The 25,803-nt window shown below is 35.3% G+C and overlaps 1 protein-coding gene across 2 annotated transcripts in view; it reads left to right on the top strand.

Moving 5' to 3' along the window:
• LOC150099050 (uncharacterized) overlaps window positions 1–25,803 on the top strand; it is a 38,089-nt gene extending 12,286 nt beyond the window's left edge. The window contains exons 2-4 of one of the 2 annotated variants that reach the window (XM_090405645.1): window positions 5,044–5,250; window positions 16,868–16,979; window positions 25,482–25,803. In XM_090405645.1, the coding sequence (XP_090261771.1) occupies window positions 5,044–5,250; window positions 16,868–16,979; window positions 25,482–25,573 (411 nt within the window). In that variant the 3' untranslated portion in view covers window positions 25,574–25,803. Of the gene's footprint in view, window positions 1–5,043; window positions 5,251–16,867; window positions 16,997–25,481 lie in introns of both variants that reach the window. The other variant, XM_090405644.1, reaches the window with a different exon arrangement.

Below are 25,803 nucleotides of genomic sequence, written 5' to 3'. Positions count from 1 at the left end.
ACTTTTTTTATTGTTGTTTATTGCAAGAGAAAGAGAGATTCAAGATTTAAAGTCAAACAAAAAAAAAAAAAAAGGAAAGAAAAAGAAAAGTGGATATTCTTCCATGTTAGGCACTCTCTAACACAGTGGTCGCCAAAGGAGTTGATATGACATTGTTAGGGGTCGATTCGGGCTCAGAGGTCGATGGGGGGGGGGGGGTCGACAGAAAAATATAAGACATCATTGTATGGGTAATATTTAATTCGGTTAACTTGGATTACCTCCATGACAAAAGACATGGAGGTAATGACAACGCAATTAAGAGTGAATCGTGGGATCAGTACCTCCATCTTACAGGTCCATGAATAGGACCTGTAAGATGGAGAAAGGTCATGAAAATAGTTACTGAGGCCAGTCAAGTAGGCCAAAATGACATATTTACCAATAAACGGATGCTGGTGGTTCCTGCCGGCCGGCGCAGTGGGGGCGAGATTGCAACACGTGCGTGGTTCTTATTTACTGATACAAGTATTCGATCCCAGTCTCATTTTTGCGCATCGACATACAAGTGAGCGTTAATGTTCTAAAATTCATCAACATGCATATTATAATTCAATTGTTATTCATTCACGAACTAAACTTCTCTATGGTGAAGAGTTGAGCAGCGCTGGTAGTAATACCAGTGATATTACTAGTGATAGTAATAGTAGTAGTAATAGTAATATAATAGTATATACTATATATTATTACATACAATAATATATACTATATACTACATACAATAAACACTGTAACTATAAAATAAACAATCTAAAAACTCACATAAGCGTCTTTTTTTTGCTTGTCCTATTATAATTACGTAATAGTAAAATATAGGGGTCGATAAAAAGTCAAGAAACGCTTGAAGGGGTAGACGGGCAAATAACTTTGGCGACCCCTGCTCTAACAGGTTAAGTAGCTGGTTTCAGCAGTACAGCAGATATGGTGTTCGTGAAGTGTGGTTCACATTGCTGCATGAAATAAATAGTGACACTTGGCATAGTCATGCGATTATAAAATGATGTGGTGGTTTTTCCCTTTCAGTCGTTTTTCGACCCTAGATGAGTTTGTAGCCATTGCTCACAAAGTGTTCCTGGTGAGATTTTTTCCCCCAACTCCCCCCAATTTTATCCTGGCTCGGGACCGGCATATGGCTGGAAAGTATTCTTGACTGTAATCCATGTGTATCCACAGGACAACAGTTTGCCTGTTCTGGGGGACGAAAAATCCGAGTTTCCGGGTGAAAAGAAACCCTACACCCGTATGAGACCGAATGTAGGGTTTTAACTCACCTTTAGTCGAAAGAGACCAGATAAAGGTTCTTCACGTCACTGACGGCAATCGAACCCAGGTCTTTCCGACCAAAGGGTTCCCACTTCCTCTCTTTCTCTCTCTCTCTGTATGTATGTATGTATATATATGTTAAAGATACCAAGCTGCTATTTTAAATATAAACCTGGTTATAATCCATTTCTCAAGTAAGCAAACAGACAAATAAGTCAAGTTTGCGCCTGCAAGTAGTGCAATTCTGGGTGACCTGCAAGTAGTGCAAGTCTTAGGCAACTCGTGGTAAAGGTGGAACAAGCTCTGATCACTATTTTTAGTATTTACCCTTAATGCAAAGCACATCTCCTTGAGGAGATGTATGATGCTATGCATTAAAGGCAAGGGGCCACTATCAAGACCGGTTTCGACCTTTATTGAGGTCTCATCAGTGGGACTTGCACTACGTGGGGATCACCCAGACTTGCACTACTTGCAGGCGCAAACTTGACTTACTTGGGAAATGGATTAAAACCAGGTTTATATTTAAAATAGCTTCGTATCTTTAACGTATATTATACCCAAGGTAAAAAACTTTCTATATATATATATATTATGGAAAAATACTAAGAATAGTGATCAGAGATTTACCCACCTTTACATGAGTTGCCCTGGTGTTATACCATCTTCAGACTTGAACTATGTTTCAGGCGCAAACTTAATTGTTTGCATACTTTGGATTAGGGGTTAAATAACCAAGCTTATAAAATTACTTGGTAACCCTAATATATATATATATATATATATATATATACATTATCAGGAATGCTTTCAGGAACATTGACTCGGTTGTTATGATACATTTTAATTAAAAGATTTAATGACTAAAAGCGAGAATAATAGTAAGGCTTTATTGAAATAAAAACGCAACTAGTTTCGCCTTTTGACAGCCTTCTTCAGGTGTCCTTCTAAAAATAGGAAACAGCAATAAAAAAACTGAAGTTTAAAACTGTGAAGCACAGGAAAATTGCACTACATAATTTACATGAAAAAACGTTGTATTTACATTTAAGTTGTTCTTAAAAACGTGGCATTGTTTGTTGAGTGCGTGCTTGCAGACTCTCGCGAACACCAGTACCGAACAACAGCAGAGTGACTATCAGGGATATTGTAGCTCCAATTGTTATTTAAATGTTCACAATTAAGGATGATTTCTCTGGACTCCACAATTTTTCTCTCAAACTCATCATGGCAACGAAAGATGTTTTCAGATTTATCCCAGCAGACTGAATGACCCTGGTGTTCATCATCAGGAATGTTCGATAAAAGAACATGACTAGACAAGGCACTGGCATATGTTCTTTTGTAAGAGATGTCTTTCTTGTATTAGAAACTATAACACATTTTAGGAATGTTAGTCAAGTGAGTAATATTTATTATCCGACTAGTTTCACCGATTTTTTGCTATCGGCATCTTCAGGGATACAATTGGTAAGCGATATGAAAGTAACAGACTAGGTTTTAACTGACAGTTCTAATTCATACAAAATTAGTACTGTGCGTGAGACAATACGCGTGTCGCGGGTACATTATTTATTTGTTGAGAGACATAATGTAATTGGCATGAAAGTTCATTTCTTTGGTGTTTGGTGATCTAATTAAAGTTTTCCAAATCTCCGGTAGGATTAGACCTTGATTCTTATTTAGGTTTCCGGTTGAATGGGCGACTATAGCAGCTTCCTTGAAGGTTCTGGAATGGTAGTTCTCTTCTATATAGGGCATATGACTCTTATCCCACTAAATAAGATGGTTGGTAGTGGCGAAGTGGGAAGAAAGGCCTGAAATATCTTGTCTGTTGTTTCTAACATAGCCTATGTGCTCCTTCTGTCTCGTTTCGAAGCTTCTAGAGATCTGACCACTGTAACTAACACCACAGGAACAAGGTATATTGCATACTGCAGAGTACTTGTGAAAAGGATGAGGGTCTTTCGGTGATCTTAAAAATTTCCAAATAGTGTTGACTGGCTTGAATGTTACTTTAATATTGTGTGGTTTTAGAAGGATAGCCAATTTTTTGGAAATGGTGCTGACAAATGGAATAGTTACAGTGCTGATGTATTGGGTCATCACGTTGTCTTTGTGGTATATCCGAAAAGAGAATCTTGTTGATGAGTCTTTTAAGATAACCATTCAAGGACAACTCTCTGGATATTGTAGTTAATTCTTCTTGTAAGTCATCTTGGTCTGTGGTATACTGTATAGCTCTTTTCTTAAGCATATGGATAATGCTAAGTTTCTGGGATATATAATGTGACCAGTTGAAATGGAGGTAACGGATGGAGATGTTACCCTTAAAGTTGGTTATTTCTTCAGTGCGGTGGCTAGGAGGATTTAGAAGAAACTTTTTAATGGTTTTATCAGAACATCCATTTTGTCTAAAGACATGAGAGAGGTAATTAATTTTTCTTTGAAGATCTTCTGGGTCATTCAGAAGAGAGCGTGCTCTATGTCCCAAGGTAGAAATAGTTCCATGTTTTCGTGGAGGAAAATGATGGAACTGACTGTGAAGATATCTATTAGTTTGCGTAGGTTTTCTATACATGGAGATTCTAAATGTCTTCCACCTTCATACAATCACTCACCCAATTATTAATACACTCTCCCAATATGGACCGAATTATATGGGGGTAATAGACTCAAAACCTCCCTCAACGGGAGAGCCTTCACCCTGCAGTGGGTAGAAAAATAGGCTCTCATTATCATCATATATATATATATTTTTTTTTTTTTTCAAAATTCTCTACACACTGAGCTAGAATCTCAAATTTGTGAATAGCATATAATTCTGTTTTTGTTAGACACACAAACTGCGTTTCATTTTGTATAAAAGGGTGGAGAAACCAATAATTGATTTCATTTACATTATTTGTGCCGTGAATAATTAAAATATTTAATAAATCTCATTCTTCAGTAAAACCTGTGCATATGCTCATAACAGTTATCTGAGGGAGGGAATGAAATAGTATTATGGAGGCAAAATCAACAGGTCGAACGGTAGATTTGAACGGTAGCTACACTACCGTTCAAAATTTATAAGAATTGAAGATTGTTGACATAATTATTACTTTGTCTGGTATGTGTTCTCCCGGTACACACACACACACACACACACACACCACTATATGCTCTCTCTCTCTGTATAACAATCAGGAGATGGTCTTTCATTGGAAAGATCGGATTCAATTTCCAAAATGATCGGAATAGAACTCAAGAGAAACTTAAGGTTTCTCTTGAGTTCTATTCCACTAGACCACGGACGGCGTCCTGAGGTATTCGGGGCATGATACGAACCCTTCGCTCGGTAGCATTGTACAAGTTCGCACAATGCAAGTTTCTTGACAGAGAGCGTTAAGCATGGTAACCATGCTGGAAGAAGAGTCCAGATCCACTGGGCCACATTGCCAACATGCAGAACAATACCTGTGGGGAAGCAATCCATAGGAATTAGCTGTCACGGCATGTTCAGTGGGGATGAGAGGACCTAGTGATGTTCATAAGAACAACCGCATACCAGGCAGGGGGGGGGTCATAATGATAGTTTTTGTTTAAGATGTATTTGTTGATATTATGCTTCCATGGCAATAATAATAATAATGAAATAAAATATTGTTATTATTGCCTACAAAATACCTACAATGCTCTATATACATTGTGTTTTACATTTTTTATTTTTTTAAATGTCGAGTTTAATCCGCCTTATAGTTTGCAGGTGCCATATTTCTCGCCACGCTCGGTTACCACAGTGTCGCCCATCACCATACCTATTTGTCGTCTCCAATTTTTACTGCCAATTCTAAAGAAGTATTTGGTTTGCTTGCTGGATTTTTGTCATTGGTAGTTACAGTTATTATACTGATAACATCAGCTTGTGATTTAACTGCTGATTTACATCTCGCCAAATCCACGTTTGTAAGTTTTGTTGCTCTTGTAATTTTTGATATCTATTAATATATATAAATTATTGATAGCTATTACTGAAGTATTTTTTTATATATTCAATATTTTGATTTTTGGTAATACCTTAGTCTACAAAAATATGTATAGACATTTATAATAACTGAAAGTTTTGCAGAGTTTAATGTTTGTATGTTGTTTCTTATGATAAATTTACCTACAAAATATTTTAATGAAATGTTACAAATAGTATTCGCAATATTTAATATTACAAATAATAAAGTGACACAATTAACATCAGATATTTCTGGTATTTTTTTTATATATAAAAAGACATTGAAAAGAAAAGTAATTGGTCTTTCACACAACATACACAAGTCACCAAGTATTACGGGAAAAAAAAAAACAACAACAACAACAAAAAAAAAACGAAAATGTCGCATAACTGTTACATAAGAAAATTTGAGGAAGACTCAGAAAAGCTCCTTATCCCCATCCTAATCCTGTGGCTTCCTCTCTTTGAGAGGACTGCAGCTGATTACTAGGAAGATAATGACGCAAGGTGTATGATTGTAGCCGTGTGTTCACGGGACCGGTTTGCCTGGTTTGAGGGAGGAAAAAACCATCCACCTCTATATAAAACCTGTTAACTCACCTTTAGTCGAAAGAGACCTCACGTTACGGACTGGAATTGAACCCGGGTCTTTCCAACCCAAGGGTTTCGTTTATACCGACTGAGCTACGGAAGCAGTTATCCCCTCTCCAGTGTAATAAAAACAGAGTTTTAATTCTACGCCGAGTTCACTTTACATTCATTAAAAATCTACACGTTACCCTACACGCATTATGCCACAGAATGTGACAGCAATAACTAGCTTTGTTCTATCACCCGCGTGTTATTTAATTCAACGGTTATGCACTAGACTGCTGAAGTTCGCCAAAAATATTTTATATGTAATTATTCTTTCAGGTTTTTATCAATTAATTTTTATCAAATAATAAGACTGTGCCTCCGATGAGGAAGTCCGATGACTTACGAAACTAGGGTTTTATTGTTATTTTAATTAAAACTAGGGGTTAATACGTGGTCTCAATACCGGAAGTTCCAGCGAAAAGTAACATAACTCTTCTAGAAACAAGTCAGTTTAATAAAAATTAGTTATTCTTTAATCTATAACACAAGTTTTAAATGTGTGTGTGCTCTGGGAAGCCCTGGGGTTTTCCACAGAACACAGATTAAGAAACACTCCCTCAAGCACACAGTATTGAGGCAGTGGTTTATTATATTCACACCTTTTGTGGTGGGTTTTTTTCATTACCAGTTTCAACTGATAATGAATCCACCTTATCTCTCTTTTATCCTTGTTCTCACTAGCCTAGTATCACTATCATAGTTAATGGGGTTGACAACAAATATATCGATCATCTAATATTTCCACGTTGTTTACCATAATATAATCAGTTTTATTACGAAAGTGGACTTAGAAATCTCCGCTTGGTAATCCCTAAGTAACTTTCGTATGTTTTATTTTGTCCAAGAATTATGTTTAATTGGCATGGAAGCAAAGTAATACACCGCAAAGTAATACACAAAGTCTATTTGGTATGGAAGCAAAGTAATACGCCTAAAATTATGAAAATACGATTATTACTCAAAGTCTAGAAGCGAATGAAGAGATATACGATGGCTTTAGATGTTATATATATATATATATATATATTTTTTTTTTTTTTTTTTTTCCATTTTTGCAGTTTGTTAGTCATGATTTCGGTTGGTTGGACTTTCCGAAATGACTAAGGAGATTGCCGTAGACTGACTATTAATTGCATATTTTGCGAAATCACAAATCTAATTTACGAAAGGAAAATCCCTTCTACATCCTGATAAGTCCAGCGAACTCGCTTTCACTTAAAAAGCCCTTATACAGGTTTTTCGCAATCAAGACAAAATTCAAACTCTGGTAAAAGAAAGAAAATGCAGTATAAAAAAGAAATAAAATGCAACATAATATAAAACCGTGCACTAAAATTGTAGTCAACTAGAGTAGATTACTGATATAACGAAGGAAGAAAGTTCGCCCTTAAATGGAGCCCCGTGCATCCAAGAACTGTTTGTGAAGTTCATTGACCATTGTCGTTGCAAGTAGCGTGCGACTACATTGAAAAATTTTAAAAGGATTACAAAAGACAGAGGAGAGGTCAAGACTTAAGAGATAGTTATGGATAACTCGATCAAATGTTGTAGAGATTGATCAGGACCAAAATGGTTCTCAAGGTCAGAGTGTCCAAAGAGATATGAGGAGAATCACTTGACTTTTCTGAAATTTCCCATGACACAGAAAAATAAATGATTTAGACGCTATATTTCTGAATTTGTTTTTCATGGATCTAATCTAAATACAAATCAATACCACAAGAAATGATTTATTTACTTTATGAAGTGATAATCATAAAAGATCTCGAAACACAAGTCACGAATAGAGCCTGTCAGTTTTAGGCGAAGTTTCTGGTCACAAAAATGGCTGTGACCTAAGGTTACGCGCAGTGTATACACTCCATTCACTAGGCTGACACTTTTTTTTATTTTCTCTCTTTTTTTTTATCTTCTTAGTCTTCATATTATCACTTGTTAATGATAATATAAAGCCCAAATCAATATCCAAATTACGCACTTCACGATTCCTTTCGTCACGTGGGTGGCGCCTGTGCTGTGTGAAATCAGACATGGCCTGGCAAAAGAATGCCTAATTTAGAATCCCCTGCTTTTGACCTCCTATGGCTCAGGATTTCATTGCTCCGCTTAGTAAATTCATCTTCTGTATTTAACTCTCTCTAAATTCCGAGAAACACTTCCACTTCTTTGCTTTCCTGCCCATGAATCTCGACTTTCTGAAATCTAACTCAAATAACGAAGTCATCTCCTTAGATGGCGCCAATGTCCGCAACTCCACCTGGCTTCCCTTTTCCAACACCAGTGATCAACAAGGACATGATGCTGAAGTTTTTGCTATAAGCAATGATCTAATTCAAATCGTACGTCTATCGACTCAATTCCAAATAACCTTTTCAACTCTACCAATGCCTTTCACATTCTCCTTCCAAACATACTGCTGCGGTCACCACTTGGTAATTCAAATCACAATCTTGTGCAAGTTTCTTTTCCAGAGAAAACATCGTTTTCTCTGGAACGATGTTTGGAACTTCTACGTTTTTTCCCACACGGTCTGATTATTGCTTCCATTCTTCTGATCCAAACACCTGCTCTCAGAAATTATCATCTGGTATGAAGGTCTTCATTTCCAATTCTATCCAAATCATCCATCTTTCAAGTTCTAATGCGATAGAATAGGTATTCATTGTAGTTGAAGAAAAACTCAGTTTACTGCAGGTGGCTTGCGGAAAGGTCTGCAGTTCGTACTCAGCATTTGCTGAAGTAACCAAAAAAATGAACAGCCATCAGCAAATTAAAATCTGATTTCATAAAGGCAAAAAAAAAAAAAAAAAAAAAAAAAAAAAAAAAAAAAAAAACCTCGCCTCTTTTCAAATGGAAGCAATCTATGTCTTCTGGTGCTTTGTAAAGGATATCGGACGTAACTTCTGTTCACTTTTCTTTCCGTCTCTTTCTCTCTCTCTCTCTCTCAGTCAGATGGCACCACTGTTGGAACATCTAAAGATAAAACCGATTTCCTGGTATTACTCATGTCGCCCGTGGTTTTTTAGGCACGGAAACAGGAGACAACTAACCAACTTGGAAACTAAAATGTTTTCTGGTACCGATGTCACTCTCTCTCTCCAATTGTAATGAAGACATTGTGCTCCAGGGATCCAGGACATCCGAGAATAAAATTCACATTAGAAGTAAAAAAGAACGGAAAATTACCATTCCTAGACACTTGGTTGACAGAAACATCGCTGGGGAATTATCAATAAAAGTCTATAGGAACTAAACCCACATTGGCAGGTACTTACAAGCAAGCTCATTCCATTGCCCCCTCAACAAAAATTAGTATAATCAAAACCTTGAAAAATAAAGTTTTAAACATTCTAAAAACTGATGACATTAAACGAAAACAAGAACTTCAAATCCTATTTCATCAGTTACTCAAATAATCAAAAAAAGGTACTAAAGAAACTTTTAATTTCTTACCAACCACCCCTTGATAACCCAAAAATCAATTACAAAGGCACGGTATCTGTTCCATGTGTTGGCAGTCCATCAAGAAAAATAGCCAAAATATTAAAGGCAGTCAACATCAGAACAGCCTTCAAAGGTGTTGAAGGCTTCGCAAAGTTGACAGGTCAATATCTTATGAAGCTTTCTACGCTCCCCTAACGATAATTTTCCATTTTAAAAACATCCTGGTGTATATAAGAATCTGTGCTCTTGTGGAAAGATATGTGTAGGTCAGATATGGGGAGAAATTTCGAAATTCGCAACGAAGAACATATAGACGACGTTGATAACAAAAGGGAAGGAAAAAAACGGAATCGTAGGCTCTTCAAAGAACATGACACGGTAAACTGGCAAGCATCCTCCATGCCCTACTTAGAAGAGAATTACTTCGACAGGTTGTTCAAGGAGTCCTCCAGGGTTATTCGCTCACACTAAATAGAAATCAAAGACTGACCCTTAATGGCATTTGGAAGTCATTAATTAACATGTGTAACATTCAAGACCTCTCCTATGCTAGCAATCACATACAAAGTATACACAACAATGTGGAGACTGCACGTAACATGCCTAATGATACTCGTGATTAAACTATCAATTCAGTCGTTTCAACTTATAGATATTAACTGCTGTTGGAAAGCGTTTAATTTTTGTCGTTTTTTCTTTATGCTAAGCAACCCCCTGATGTGCTGTTAGCCATAGAGACAGCGAAACATGTAGAGGAAATACATCTAGTATAAATACACAATTGTGTACGAGTTAAAAACCTGGCAAATCTACTCAGTGAATCACCAAAAAATCCCATACAACTACTACAGGCCATCAAGTAGTTTGGCGATTAACAAAATGCCTTATATTGATCATAATTGTTTCACAAGGGAGTTCAAGGAAGCCTCACAGATGCTAAGGGTCCCTACACAAGGTAACAAAAATCAAGTATTAATCCCACACCAAATTTGTTCTGCTTTCATTAAATAGTCTATGCACACTTGATATATGCTACATCATCCTCCTATGCTACATCATCCACCACCGGACATGTTCTGTCACTCATGACATTTCTAAGCTTTTGAATCGTGTTTGGCATCCAGACCTGCTAAGCAAACTGACATTTTTCGGCCTCCTACCACTCTCTGTAATTGAGTGACTAGCTTTCTCTCTGGTCAATTCCTGAGTCTCATGATGGGCTCCCTCTTTGAGCTTCGCCACCAATTCAGGAGTGCCTCAGGGCTCTGTTCTATCACCTACCTTATTTCTCGTATGCATAAGTAACTACTCTCAGTCAGTACTAATCTTATCCATACCATTCTTCATTGAGGCGAGGATAACCTGCTGACAGCAATGCCACCCAAATTCAGTCTTGCAAAAGAGATCTCATCTCTCTCTTTTGTACCCACCCAAGTAATTAACGTACAATAGATTGATTAACCAACTTCTCGTATATTTGAACATAAAATAAATCGCATCTTTCCTTATTCTCAGTAATACACAAATCATCAGATCTCTCTCTCTCTCCCTCTCTCTCTCTCTCCTTGAACTGATATTTACCTCCAACCTCTTCTAGCATATCACATCAATGTCTTCCTCAGTCTCCAGTAAACTAAACCTTATTTTTTGCTAAAGATGTTACTTTTCACCTACCCTGCTACTAACTGTATACAATTCCTCAATTCGTATACAATACTGCTCACGTGTTTGGGATGGTGCACCTAAAATCTTCCTAAACATTCTTAATGCCTTCCAGAGAAGGGCAATTCAGCTAATGATTCCTCTTTTACAGACACACTTCAACCTCTATCTCATAGATGTAGTGTTTGGGCATTGTGTCTGTTCTACAGATACTTCCATGGTCGCTGCTCTAGTGAACTGGCAAATTGTAATTCCTCCGCTTTCTATTGGACCCGTTAAAACATGAGCAACAGCTTCCCAATATTCCATTTTTTCAGCACAACTACAACCACACGGAACTTGCTTCTCCTATTTCTCTTTTACTACTTCGTATATCGCTGACTTCTGGAACAGCTTTGCTAATGAAGTGTTTATTTTTGCGACCTTCAGCTCATTAAGAAAAATGTTCATTGTGACCTTCAGCTCATTAAGAAAAATGTTAATGAGCTTCTTTCTCAGCTCCCACCCGCTGTACCTCACACACGGCACTGATATGCTATAATTCTATTCCCCGTCATGTATGGGACATGTTATATATATATATATATATATATATATATATATATATATATATATATATATATATATATAAAACTTGTATTACCATCTGTATTACTATGAATTACTGCAATGCTTGTATTTTATCACTATCGATTACATTTTTAATAATCACTTGTATGAATTCTTCATTCTTAATAAATTTCAGATTGAAATTGATGTCATTTCTCTTCCCTAATTTTCTTTGGCCTCTCTTGTGTCCTTCGAATGTCTTTGATCAGTTATTTTTGTTTCTGACTAATTCTCAAAACCGCATGCTAAAACTGGTTTGAAGTTGTCAGAGTAGTTATTAACACAATTCAGAAATCTGTGAGACAGTATCATAGAACTGGAGCTGCAATGTGAACTAGTCATCTCCTGTTGCGCACTTGTCGGCTGTCTTCAAATGACTCAGTTGTGTTTCGCCATTGCTTTGTTTCCTTGTATTGGCCACTGCCAGCGCATTGCAAAACCTGTTTCGTTCCTCTTCTACACATCAGTGTAGAAGAGGAACGAACAGAATTTAGAGTTGGATGTTTGTTTCTGGTGAAAGTAGTATTTTGGAGTTTCCTAAAGGCCATACAATTTCAGAAATTTCAGGTTTTACGTTTATTTGCTTCTGTTGAAGAAGTTGCACAATTTGGTTGAAACGTTCTGGTATGTTCATCCAGATGCTTCTTTCTAAGTACAATGCTGATTCGTTTCAGTCCGATCAGATTAGCTCTTTGCAACTTCTTTCTTTTCCCAAAAATCAAGATCTTTCTTTTAGGTCCAAATTACATGGTCTGCAATGGACTTGTTTCTCACCAAGTTTATTTTCTCTTTTTTCTTTGTTCCTTCTATGTTCTTACACTGCATTTTTTACACATTCTTTTCAAATTTTCCTATTAATTTCTATTTTCAATTTGACTACAAAATCTCCACGAAGAGGAAGATACTTCAGTTTAACAATAATAATAACCACCCTACTTAAGAGATCTGGATCAACAAGAGAAATGTAACACCAAGCATTCTGCTTATGAAAAGGCGCATCACTAGAGAACATTATTATTATTATTATTTTAAAAAAGAAGAAATATTTAAATATTATATACTTGAAAAGAAAATTAGCCTTTAAAGAATAAAAGGCATGTGATGTATGAATAAAGCCTTAACCACCTTACACTTGCAATTGATTTCTTGCACTTCCATCTCAGTATGGTATCGCTGACTGTACCTGAGAAAGCCCAATTTGTCAACATGCCAAACAGATATGCCTGCACCAGGGCATCCTATCACGGCTCTTCTTTCAAACTGCATCAGTTCCTTTCTCATAGCCATTTTACCCGGACATATTAACACTGACTTGGGAGCATCATATTCCTCCAATTTATACCGGCTACAAACACGTGACTCGTTACTTGCCGGGATGCACCTTGACCGTGGGGGTGTCTGTTGACTTCTTTCCAAGCAGTGTATATCACTTTCCATTTAGTCTCCTCTCTTCAAGGTATGTTAGCTTCCTGATATGCCTAAAGCTTTCCACATGGTAGCTCATTATGACTCGATCCCACAATTGCTCAAGATTGAATTGTAGTGAATCGGTGCCGGGAACAGCCCATTAGTTTCAATCAATCCAGTTAGATACCCAACTAGATTGAGACGGATCAGGCCATTGAAATATAATAGTCACTCCTGGAACTATTCTCAAATTTTCAGTGCCCTGTGACATAAGCATTATTCTGCTTGAAATAACCTTCACCAGATGGAGAAATCGTGTCATTGAGGGATATACTTGATCAGCAACGAAATTCAAGTACTTCGTTGTATTCACGCATCGCTTCAACAGAATCAGGAGAGGAATTCTCCCATCATCACCACCACAATCTGCAACTGTCACCTGGCGCGATAGATTCATTGATTCATGCTATTTTTGCTACAACTCTGTCCCTGTCATCATATTAAACAACTGGAAATGTTGTTTAGCAAATCTATTGAATTCCCCCCCCCCCCCCCCCCGAAGAATTCAGTGTCAGAGTCTCTGTGCCAGTGTTTACCTGTAGCACTTTTTTGTAGCTGCCAAGAAGGTGAGAGAGTGAAGTGTTATACTGCTATATCCAGTTCTTGGCATTGTTCAGAAACTGCGTATAGCATTCATGCTTATTTAAGATCACTTTTATGCAGCGTTCTCATTTAAACAATTAACCTCGTCCATCTGTTACATGGCATTATGTTTGTAATTCTCTCTCTGTCAGCCATCACATTAACATACTGTCTTATTCTTCATCCAGTGGCCATTGGCTCAACGTTTTCTAGTTGCTGGACCTTACGCAGTGCGCGAACACCCCAGAAAGATGACAGTTCCCATGACACCTGTATTCGCACTTCTGACAAAACTATCATACAGGGCGTTTCAAAAGGATGTATACAACTTCGCAGGAAATCAGAAAATAACTCGGAAGACGTATAAAAGCTGAGTGAGTCTCATAATGTAGTGAAACTCATCAATTTTTGGTCACGTAACTTTATTACTAAATAACAACACTAGATGGCGTGATTCGCCACACCATTTGAAAATGGAGACTTTCAATAGTGCAGAGCGAGCATGTGGTTTGAGAAAACGAAGTCTGCAACACGAGTTCAGAGGAATTTTCGCACGCAATACGGCCAAGAACCTAGCAGGCACGATCTACGTGGCACAAGAATTTTGTGGAAACAGACTGACCTGTGCGTCATCCAAGGTTAACGGGAAGCCGCTGGGTTCGTGAAAGTTTCCAGAGAAGCTCTGGAAAGTCAAATTGGAATTCCACACGTGACTGTGTGGGGCGTGTTTACGACAGTGTCTACATTTAAGGCCCTACAAATTTACCCTCGTACAATATTTGAAGAAAGACGATACGAAGATACCCCAGGATTTCTGTGCGGAAATGATCAGTAGGATAGAATAAAATGAGGACTTTTGGGATACGATCGTTTTCAGTGACGAGTGCACTTTTTACGTAAGTGAAAAGTAAACGCTCACAACTGCAAATTTGGGGAAGCGGAAGTCGACACGCCATTGTAGAACATGTTCGCAGCACTCCATCTTTTTTTTCAGAATCGACCGTTACTTGTGGTGTGTATCTGGACATGCTGCTTGGGTACCTAATATTACAATTAGACGACGATGACCACGATCAAGCAAGACGGAGCACCTCCTCGTTACCTGAGAGACGTAAGATTGTACCTAGACACCCGTTTTTCAGGCAGATGGATTGGTAGAGGGAGTATCCTGTATAATGGCTACTACGGTCCCCTAACTTTACACTGCTAGATTCTTTCTTGTGGGGCTTCGCGAAAGATCCAATGTTTGTATCACCACTACCAGCCAGTTTGATGAGCTGCGTTCCAGAATTACTGCCACCATTGATGAAGTTACGCCAGATATGCTCTGCCGCATGTGGCAGGAAACTGATTACAGATGGACGTCTGCAAAATTAGTGGAGGCTGTCATATCGAACTTTAACTGTCTGTATTGAAACTTCAAGTGTTACGCTACATTTGCACGGTAAAAAAAGTGTTCATCTATCGCTATTTACCTTCTATTGTCATTCAAAGTTGCATACCCCTATCTTTTGAAACACCCTGCACTTTAAAGTCATTTAGATCGCAATATCGGTTATATCGTTGAACTGCAAACACGCACAAATGCAATTCCTCGTTTTCTGCCTGCCTAATTTACTTTATCTTAGAAAATACACTGTTTCAAACAAACGAGTGGGTTATACAAGGATTAAAAGGGAATTTATTTAATAAATCGATTACTCAATCTATATTGAGTGATCGTATATTGAGAAAGCTAAAATCACTCCAGTAGTTTTTATTAGGCCTCACAAATCAATTTCTCAGAAATATTTTTTTTTTGTATCTGTTGTAAACAAGAATACGCCTAACAACCTTAGCATATAAAATTTTTCTTTCGGTATTATTGCTTCGAAATACTTTATTTTACCAACGCAATTTTTATGTTTTAGTTCATCGAATATTAAATAATTCTTCTTATAGTGCTTTGCCAAATTATCTGGGATCACAGAACAGCGAACTGACGCAAGATTACTCCTCCAGCTCTGACATTATTAGGAATATCAATTGCTATATTGAAAATATTGTACCGAGGAGACTTTCGCTAGTTGAGAAGCCTGATGAATTAACCAATCTCCACAGTTTTTCTCTGAAACTATTTACGAGGGGGGGGGGTCTGAAAAGTCCGATAAACACTAAAACAAAAATGATATTAAAGCAACTGATATAACAAGAAAGAACATAACTTAAAACCCTTTAACTCCCACGTTTCATCAAATTGTAATAATTTGTTCTTTTTCTTTTAGGATATATAAGAAGACATGTCATTTCCTTCATGGTGATTATCACAACTTTTCAGCACATCCTAGTATTAATATTTCAACATAAGCACATTCGGTGACTTTAAAACGGGAACAACTTGGTTATATTTCTTTGAATACTACTGTGGAGAATATTCGTAATTATTAATCAAAATTCGGTCTTTTTCTTGATATTATATATGGCTATTATATATCTGAATATATTATGTCTAGCTATTATATGTTGATAGGCTCTGATTAGTGTAATGAATGGCCTGGCTCTCATCACTCCTAATATTCTCCCCTGACATCTCGTTTCCTCTGAATGGTAGCGAGAATCCTTAATCAGAGCTTTTCACCTGAATAGTTATCTAGTCTAACATACTGATAGCAGGGTTTTTCCACCCTTAGAAAGTGAAGTTTATCCCCTGCAAAACAGGTAAAGCAGCAAAACATGCCCAGTTAACAGACAGACATATACTTCCTCATTAGCTTCTACTTCGTCTGTAATTTCAACCAGATATGTAAACATTTTAGGGAACAGGAAGTGATGAACAGAAAACATGCAATCAGTCTGCCTGAGTGATGATTCCTGGTATAACGCGCTGTATAATGATGGTTTGCGGCTCCGTTAAAGCCGTGTCAAATAACTGGGTTATCCTTCAACTGATTAGTCATTTGGTTAAATGCACGAATTTATTTACACTCAATAGGAATTTCGGAAAAATACTTTTTATTTAAAATAAAATTATAAATAATAAAATAAAAATATAATTATATTTATAATATAAAAATATTTATATTAATAAAATCAGTGATTTCCGTACAGGCATGTAGCTGTCAATACCGATCCTTGCAATCATAACATGAATATGTACTCAGATATTTCAAACGCTAATTCTGTTTCCTCTCTTAGCTAATTTCTTTCAATCTTGTGGCCTTCGTATTCAACTTCGCAGCCAACGTAGCACTGTTACTACTTTATGCTGTCCCTGATCCCAATATTGCAACTGAACCAGGACATGGTGGTAAGAAAGTTTCTGCTGTAAGTATTTTACCGTAAACTCAATTTTTTTTAATTTTGATTTCCAAAATACCAAGTATCTGAGTTATTAACCAATTATTAACTGAGACAAGTCCTTCCCTCATTTGATTTTGCTATCATAATTATATTCAGTGAGCCATTGAAATGTTTACATGAATATTGTCTATATTCTCTACTCACATCTTGTTCTTAATGTACGAGTCTCAATGGTTTGTAATGGCTTCATATTAACTTAACTGATGCTAGGATGATTAATCCTAGCATCAGTTAAGTTGCTATTTACGTTGGATGCTCTTAGATGCAATGTTTTCTTCTGTCAGTCTCTTTGCATTTTCGTATAAGACCGCTTAACTGACCTTCAGCTAAAATGGCCTCATAAAGTCCTTCCATCATAGACAAAGAGAAAGCAGAATCAGAAAATGAGGATTATATTGCTCTTTGAATATGAAAAACAATACTGGCATATAATTTCTGTTTCACTAATTCAGAAGTAATTATTATGATCACATCTAGGATGAACCCCTCTGGTAATGCTTAATGTAGCCTAATTATTCAAATTACTGGCGACATAAAATGGACCTAAAGTTTAACCTTTGCTGAATAGGTATTATCATTTCTTTGCATTGCATTTCTCTTAAATTTTATATAATATAATAATACAATTAAAAAAAAAAGAAAATTTTCCAAGAGACAAGGAATGTAAGGATTATCGTTATAATAACAAAGGTTACGGTCGAAAGAGAATAATGTAAATCAAGCATTTGTTCTTCAGGAGGATCTAATTTTCTTCCAACAGCAAACAATTAGGTCAAGTCCAGCTTTAAACTTCCCACTTCCTGAGCAAGTTTTACGTTCATAACTGCAGATGAAGGTCAGACAGCTTAGGCATCGTGCATTAATTCTTTTTCTCCCTTTTTCTGATAAAGGGCATTATTAATACTCATTAGCAGTAAAACTTGAAGAGGACACTCGCTGTATTAAACTCACAGTCTTAAAGAAACACGATTTAAATCGAGTTCTTCCAAGGAAGGGCTTCCATTTATTACTTTATTATTATATCAACTCTCCTGGAGTCAAAGATTCATCGAGAGAGAGAGAGAGAGAGAGGGGGGGGAGGGTTATGCCATTAACAATTAAGATGTTCGGCTTAATTGTTTTTCCACTGTGCTTCATAAGTGATAATTACCACAGCTTGAAGAGACTCCAAAATATATAAAAATATTCCAAAAGCAAGCCAACATTTTTACACTTACTAAACCAATATATTAATTAGTACCATGATTCATATGTTATTACTTATTTAAACAGGATTTTGTGCCTTCTTCCTACGCAGAGGCGTCATCAGTATATTAAGTTTGCAGTGATCCTAGACTTTAATGGTACAGAGATTTGTTATTAAAAGCTCAATAGTGAGAAAAAATATGCGCTTCGTTATTGTGGCAGGATCTCGAAAGAAGAAAAATTTCCTGATCGCTGTTTCTTCTACATCAATCATAAGAAAGAATTCAGCTTTAACTAACCGAAATCTGCTCATGTAATTACATTCTAAAATTTGGAATATGAATTAAAAATAAGTAATACCTTCTTTAATCACAGGAGTGAACAAATGGACTATATAATAACAAATAAAACAGTGTGTGTATATATATATATATATATATATATATATAAGTGAAAAACCAAAATAAAGAACTTCAATGAAATAAATTTAAGGTGGAATTATTACAAGAAGACAGTATAAGAATGCTTGATCAAAATAGACTAAAAGAACAATTTCAAGAAAATATTTCCATTAATTGAGAACACTATTCCCATTGGGAAAAAAAAATTTTAAATGAACATTAACAAAAGCAGCAAAAGGACAAAAATAAAGTGGAAAATGCAAAACAAGATGGACTCCCTAGTACACTTAAAAAAAAAAAAAAATTACAAGGGAAGGCTAATATAGCCAAAATATGAAGAGTACAAAAGAATAAGAGATGAAATAAACAACAAAAGATCCAAAGAAAAATATTGCGAAGGTTACTCTAAACCAGCAGTTTTCGACCTGTGTTCTGCAGAGCCCTAGGGTTTCCCCCGATTAAATTAGTTTTTGAGCTCTAATTAATAGTTTAAAATATGTATGAAAAATTTATTTAAATAAAGTTTCAAACATTTTCAACACAAAAGATAAATTACGAAAGTCACAATTTATTTCAACCATGGCTGTTGAAATAAATAATATGAATCTATTTTCAACATTAAATGACTTTTTTACTCGAACTGTGAAATTGACGAATTTCACAGTTCGAAAATAAATTATTTTCGAAATTCGAAAATAAATTATTTGTCATCTAAAATCAATAATTGTGGCATTAAACGAATACTTTCCTCTAGTAAAAGATGACAATAACTATTGGGTTTTTAATCCTTTCAATATTAAAGAAAAACCAGAGGAACTCTCTACTTCAGAATATGAAAATCTCATCGACCTGACATCAAACAGCCAAATAAAAGTTAAATTTAATATAGTTTCATTAAACGAGATTAGGTGTGACTTAAAAGAAGAATATATCCAATTTTATTCAAAAAGGCAATTCGTTGTTTGTCACGGTTTAGTACCACACATTTGTGTGAAAACGGATCTTTGCTCTACACTGCGACAACAACAAAATAGAAGTCGGATCCTGATATTAGAATTCAGCTGTCCACAAGTAAACCAAATTTTGAAATAAAAGAAGTTTAATCCTTCATATTAATTAACAGTTTAAATTACTAATGTTTGTTTTTCTATTATTAATCTTTTTTTTTATTTCAATAAATCATTTTTGATTTGTTTTATTTATAATCAGTAAATATCGTCAGGGTTCCATTTTTTCTTTTTTTTTTTTAAATCAAGGTGAAAAGGATTCCGTGATTCAAATAAGTTGGGAACCACTTCTCTAAACAATGAAATATGAATTAAGGAGCACAGAAACAAATATGGAGAATGACCAGAAATACACAGCGGGAAAACTGTTTTACTAAATTATATGAAGGCGAAGCAGAGATGAAAAGTCTGAAATATTTCAGCCAGAAAATACAGATGTGAAATAAATAATAATTTAATAGACTCAGTCATCATAAAAGTGAAAAGTAGGAAATCAGCTGGAACTGATGGAATTTTCATAACGAAATGCTAAAATATGGAGGTAAAATAAATGACTGAAAAGATGAGAAATTTAATTAAGTAGTAGTCCGGTCACTAGTGACTACATCAAGATCAAGATAAGATAAGGAATCGTGACGTGATTGGTTGTTCATTTGATGACGTCATGAGTTTGTAATGTTTGGAATTTCCCTGGGGGGTATATGTGTCAGTGAGGTCAGTTCTTGTGTTTTGGTTCGCCTATGGAATTATGGGTGATGGTAGAGATAAGGATTCCTGTTGTGATTGGTAGTGCACTTCTGACCAGATCAAGTTCAAGGAATCGTGACGTGAATGTTTGTTATGAGATGTAGATAAGTGACTTCATTTGTTAGTTGTAAATAAGTGACGTTATTGTTTTGAATGCAAAGGAAGATATATTAGTGGATAAGGAATCGTGTCGTGATTGGTGGGACACTTTTGACCAGATCAAGATAAGATAAGGAATCGTGACGTGAATGTTTGTTGTTATCAGATGAAGATAAGTGACGTCATTTGTTAGTTGTAAATAAGTGACGTTATTGTTTTGAATGAAAAGGCAGATTCCTAATGAATGGAGAATGAACGTTGCAATACCCATATTAAAAAAAGGGAACAAAATCTGAACTCCAATACTGTCTAGAAATAAACTTACTGTGCACCACTCTAAAAATAAGTACAAAAATTATCAAAGAAGAAGAATTAGAATCAAGACTATATTATGTGAGCAATAAGGATGCTGTAATGGATCATGTATTGGCGCTGTATTCGTTATAAAGCAAATAATAGAAAAAGTAATAGAATAAAAGAAACCAATATTTACACGTTTCATTGACTTAGAGAAGGCTTTTGACAGATTTAGATTACAGCATGTCCTGAAAGTACTAGCATTAAGAAATATGCTACTGCAAGCTATTGAAACAATCGAATCTATCTCCACACACAACAAAAGCATGTATAATAAAATATCACCACAAAAAAAAAAATAAATAAATAAATAAAAAATCCCTATAAGAAAGGAAATCAGAAAAGGCGATGCTTTAAACCCCAATTGTTATTTAACATATTATGGACGAAATAACAGAATTTAAGAAACAGAAATTAAAAGGAATGAAAATCACAAAAGAAAATTTACTCATTGGATATGCGGATGATGTAGCATTGCTTGCAGATAATGATGGAATAAACGTAAAGGAATAAAGAGAAATAAAAAACGCATTTCATTTGTAATTCTTTTATGGTCGGCATATCTCTTTTCTTTCCCAGCAGTTTTAACATGAAAATATCCACCGAGAAATCAAAAGCAATGGGAATTGCAAAATAACCAATCAGATGTAAATTAGAATTAAATGTAAAAAAATTGTGGAACAAGTTTTAACGAAATTTAAATACCCAGGAATAACCAAACATGAAAATAGAGTACAAAATGAAGTAAAAGACGTCCCTGAACGATAACAAAATATCAGGGTATTGAAATTCAATTATATGGGGGGGGGGGGGAAACAAAAGAACGAATTACATAAATCAGTAGTCCGACCAATACTAACTTAAGCATGTGTAACACGAATACAAACGTCAAAAATACGACAGATAAAATACAGCATGTGAAAATGACAAACACTGAGGAAAAAGAGTCAATAAAACAAAATTTGTTAGAGTAAAAAATGAAAAGATTTATGAAGAATGTCAGTGACAGTCCATAAACGAATGGATAAAAATGAGAGAAGACCAGAGTGAAATAAATGTATTCACAGAAGTGGCCCCAAAAGAATAAACTACCAAGAAACTGGAATCCAAATGCGAAAAGGCAGTTGGTAGACCAAGAAAACGATTGTTAAGACTTCCAGCATCGATGTAATGTAGACGCAACGAGCTGAAGCTCAAATTAAGAAAAGATTATATTAGTGAAAATATTTTCATACGGTGAGTTACGGCTAGTAATTGCCTAAGTATTTGCTGTAAAAGCTCTCAGTTTAAAGTGCGTGTTTATCACAAAGACCGTAAATCATCACAGGGATATCGCTGATGATTTCCTTCTGCTTGTCAAATCCCATCAAAACTATATATATAAAAAAATAATTCCTGTCAGATGGTATCGTCCAATGGATAGAGAAAAAAAGTTTCACCAAAAACATTGCAGCTGTAAGACCTCGAGGCTTTTGTATTGTATCGCAGACAATTTTAGAGTACGTAGCTCATTTCACCGAATCGTTTTTTTTTTTTTTTAATATATTTATTTTGAAGCATTTCCTCTGCTCTTACTTCTTGGCATCACGATTCTATGAAATCCTCCATTGTGATGCCAGGGGTATCTCTAGCTGATATTGAGGGAAGAACCTAATTAAAGCACAGTTTTTATATGAAATCATTAATACAATTTCACGCGGAAATTCGAGTTACTTAAGTAGACTTGTTTTGCTTAAGGAGAAATTGAATTTCTCCCGTCACTCCGTAGATATTGGTTTGGAATGACGTGAAAGACAAAATTACAGACGCCGACGTTAGTTTTTCTAGAAATATTGGAGCATACGTGGTAAGAGGCAGAGGTCTAGGAAAGCTGTGGCATTGGGGAAGTTGCCAAAGGCACTGGTGTCAGAAAGATGCTAATGGCAAGATATTTTATCAGTTGTTGAAAATGTCACTTTAAAACTAGCATAGCTATGAATATGCCATGGGCGTTAAAAGCCTAGCTACGTTGCTGGAAAGATGCGAGTTACAAGTTGAATATATTCTGAAATATACACAGAGACCCAACGAATTCGTTCATCCCAAATTTAAAGGGGTGAGGGGGAATCCCTTTACGCTTCAGGTACTCTGATAATATTGTTTCACTTCCGTATCTCAGTTTTTTGAATACCTATTTCCATTTAAAAGCAATTCTATGGTTTAATCCTTAGGCTAGAACTCATTCTTTTGGCTAGAACTCATTCTTTTCATATCGATTTCATATTAGTTATTTATTTTCGATTTTGTTGTCAAACTGTATTCATATAACATATACCCAGTTTTCTGGTTATGTGTAATAATGTGTTATTGATATTACGTATTTATTTTCTAAAATATGTTCTTACAATTTTTAACATTAACCATATCAACGATATTGTAAAACAGAGTGCTTTCGTAAATTGTTTCCATCAGGAGAAGACAAATGTTTGAGAATTTTGGTCAAAATTCTCAAATAATGCGGTGGCGCTAGTGTACAAGTTTTATACAGCGCCAATCATTTGTGATTGGTATAAAAATGGCTGCTTATACTATGAGGAAGAATGAGGCGTAATATGTTAGTTTGTTTCATTCAGCGAGAGAGTAAAGCGATGAGATACATCTTCATTTACCCTAATATCGTAAATTATAATACTTCACCACATGGGGAAAAAAATATGGGTGGGATGGGAAAGGAATAGGACTGGTACAGTTATAAAGGAATAACTAAACAACGCATTTTATTTGTTTATAATAAACAACGCATTTTATTTGTAATTCTTTTATGGTCCGCATATAACTTTTCTTTCCCAGTAATTACAATATTCTTCGGTAATTTTATTATTATTAAAAAAGCGAAGAATATTGTAATTAAGTTAAAATTTAGTAGCACATTTACACAAAATTTACAGCGCGTTACATCACAGTTGTCCATTATTCAGTCTAGTTTTTTAGGCAGCACTTCACTTTCAGTAGCTGACCAAAATTCTCAAAAATTTGTCTTCTCCTGATGGAAACAATTTACGAAAGCACTCTGTTTTACAATATCGTTGATATGGTTAATGTTAAAAGTTGTACAAACGAAATATAATCGTCTGTTTTACAGGTGTGAGGCAAGATTAATTATTATTTATAACCTAACTTTGGGATTGATTTAAAAAAAAAATTGTCTTTCCGTTTCCAAGATCCATCACGGGGTGGCTGAGACATTAGTTCCACACATTCATATTTATGCCTGTATTTACACTTAATTTCCACCAAATGTGTTTGAGGTCGGTTTCTGATTTGCATTTGTTTGTATTAAATTTTAAACCCCACTTCACTGTCTTTTAATATCATCCTGTAGATAAATAGGGTATTCAACAATTGACTTCACAACATCAGCAAAAAATGAAACTCGATTCTTTATTTGAACTTAAATTATTTATGAATTCCCTGTCCATCTTATTAGGTGGTCATCGTTACTTAGTTGGTAAAGTAATCAGTAGGTTCTTATACGGTACTCTTAATGACTTTGCTAAAATCCATATAACTCAAAAGTCTTTACCTTGGGAATTTATCATAAAGCGAAGTAAAATAAGCTTCAGAAATGTCTCTTAACGACACCATGGTATGCACTGCTCAGAAAGTCATTTGTAATAAGATCCTGGTTACAATTCCTAATTAAGTGTTTTAAATCCTTGTTTGTAACACGAAGAAGCCTCGCTGGTTCAGTTCTCCACTTTATGTGATTAATCTTATGAAGTGGAAAAAACTTTGCAAAATTTCAATCGGAAGGAATTATTTCAAATCCCAGTGATTCCTTAAAGATTATGCAAATTGGATTAACTCTGACATCATTTGTTTACTGTTTAACAAACCTTAGCAGTTACCAAATGAATGAAAATATCACTTTCATCTGACTGTATTATGTCATTAGGTAAACTCTTGAAACATGTTCTCTCTTCTCGCTGCTCAGGAGTCACACTTACAAAAATTATTGAACTTTTTCTGCGACTAGCGCTATAAAAAATACAAATTCAAATATCCACTTAGTTTTAAACCTTATCTTTGCACTGATAACCTCCTGAAATTTTCGATGAACTATTAAAATAATTTTATATTAATTAGTTTATTGGTAACATATTTGTGTTGTAATTCATTCCTTAGAGACTGGAGATGCAAGACGTCCAAAAGTCACATTTCTGAGAAACGAATTTTGAGCGTCGAGCAGAGTCACGTTAACAGCAAACACTAATTTCACATACATATAAAATGTCAAGTTAGAACAGGCTAATTTGTTCTAAATTAAAAATAATATACACGAAGACATTTGGTCCTCTTAACCTAATCTCCTTATGATTCGTTCTTGTATGTCTTAACTTTAGAAAGAGGCACAAATACTTTTGGCTGACCAAAAATGTGTGATACTTTTGGAGAGAAAAAGTTAATCCACACTTCGGTAAGCCGAGTTACTTTGTCTTCCTTTTGCCAGTAACATTTGCTAATCATAAGGAATATGTAGTAATTCCATTAATAATAGTGATAAGAAGTTATGCAAGGCAGTTATGATATTAATAACTTACACATGTTACTAGTTAATAATATAGTCATGAAAAACACACGAAACAGGTTTAAGATAATATTTGTTTATTGCAGATCTTTGGACTTCTGAATTCCATATTTCATCTTATGAGTGGAATTTACGCAGGAGTAGTTTACAAAAATGCAGACATCCCAAGAAGCAGTGATTCTGGAAGTGTTAGGGAAACATCAGAAAATCAAAATGACTTTGAAAGCTTAAAATAGTATTTGTGACATTAAACCTATTTATATGTAACAAAAATTGCCATTATAGCATTAATGCTCAACATATACATCAACTTGTAAAACATATGCGGATTGTCATGATGAAAACATAATCAAGTAGTCCCTTTCTTAAATGATTCACTTAAAGAAAATAAAGTATCTGTTCATTTGA

The sequence above is a fragment of the Typopeltis vanoorti genome, chromosome 15 (assembly GCF_054136105.1).
Source record: "Typopeltis vanoorti isolate ZY-2024b chromosome 15, IOZ_Tvanoo_1.0, whole genome shotgun sequence".
In the NCBI taxonomy this organism is placed as follows: domain Eukaryota; kingdom Metazoa; phylum Arthropoda; class Arachnida; order Uropygi; family Thelyphonidae; genus Typopeltis; species Typopeltis vanoorti.
Note: the sequence above shows the minus strand (reverse complement) of the source record. Positions and strands in the feature narration are given on the sequence as shown.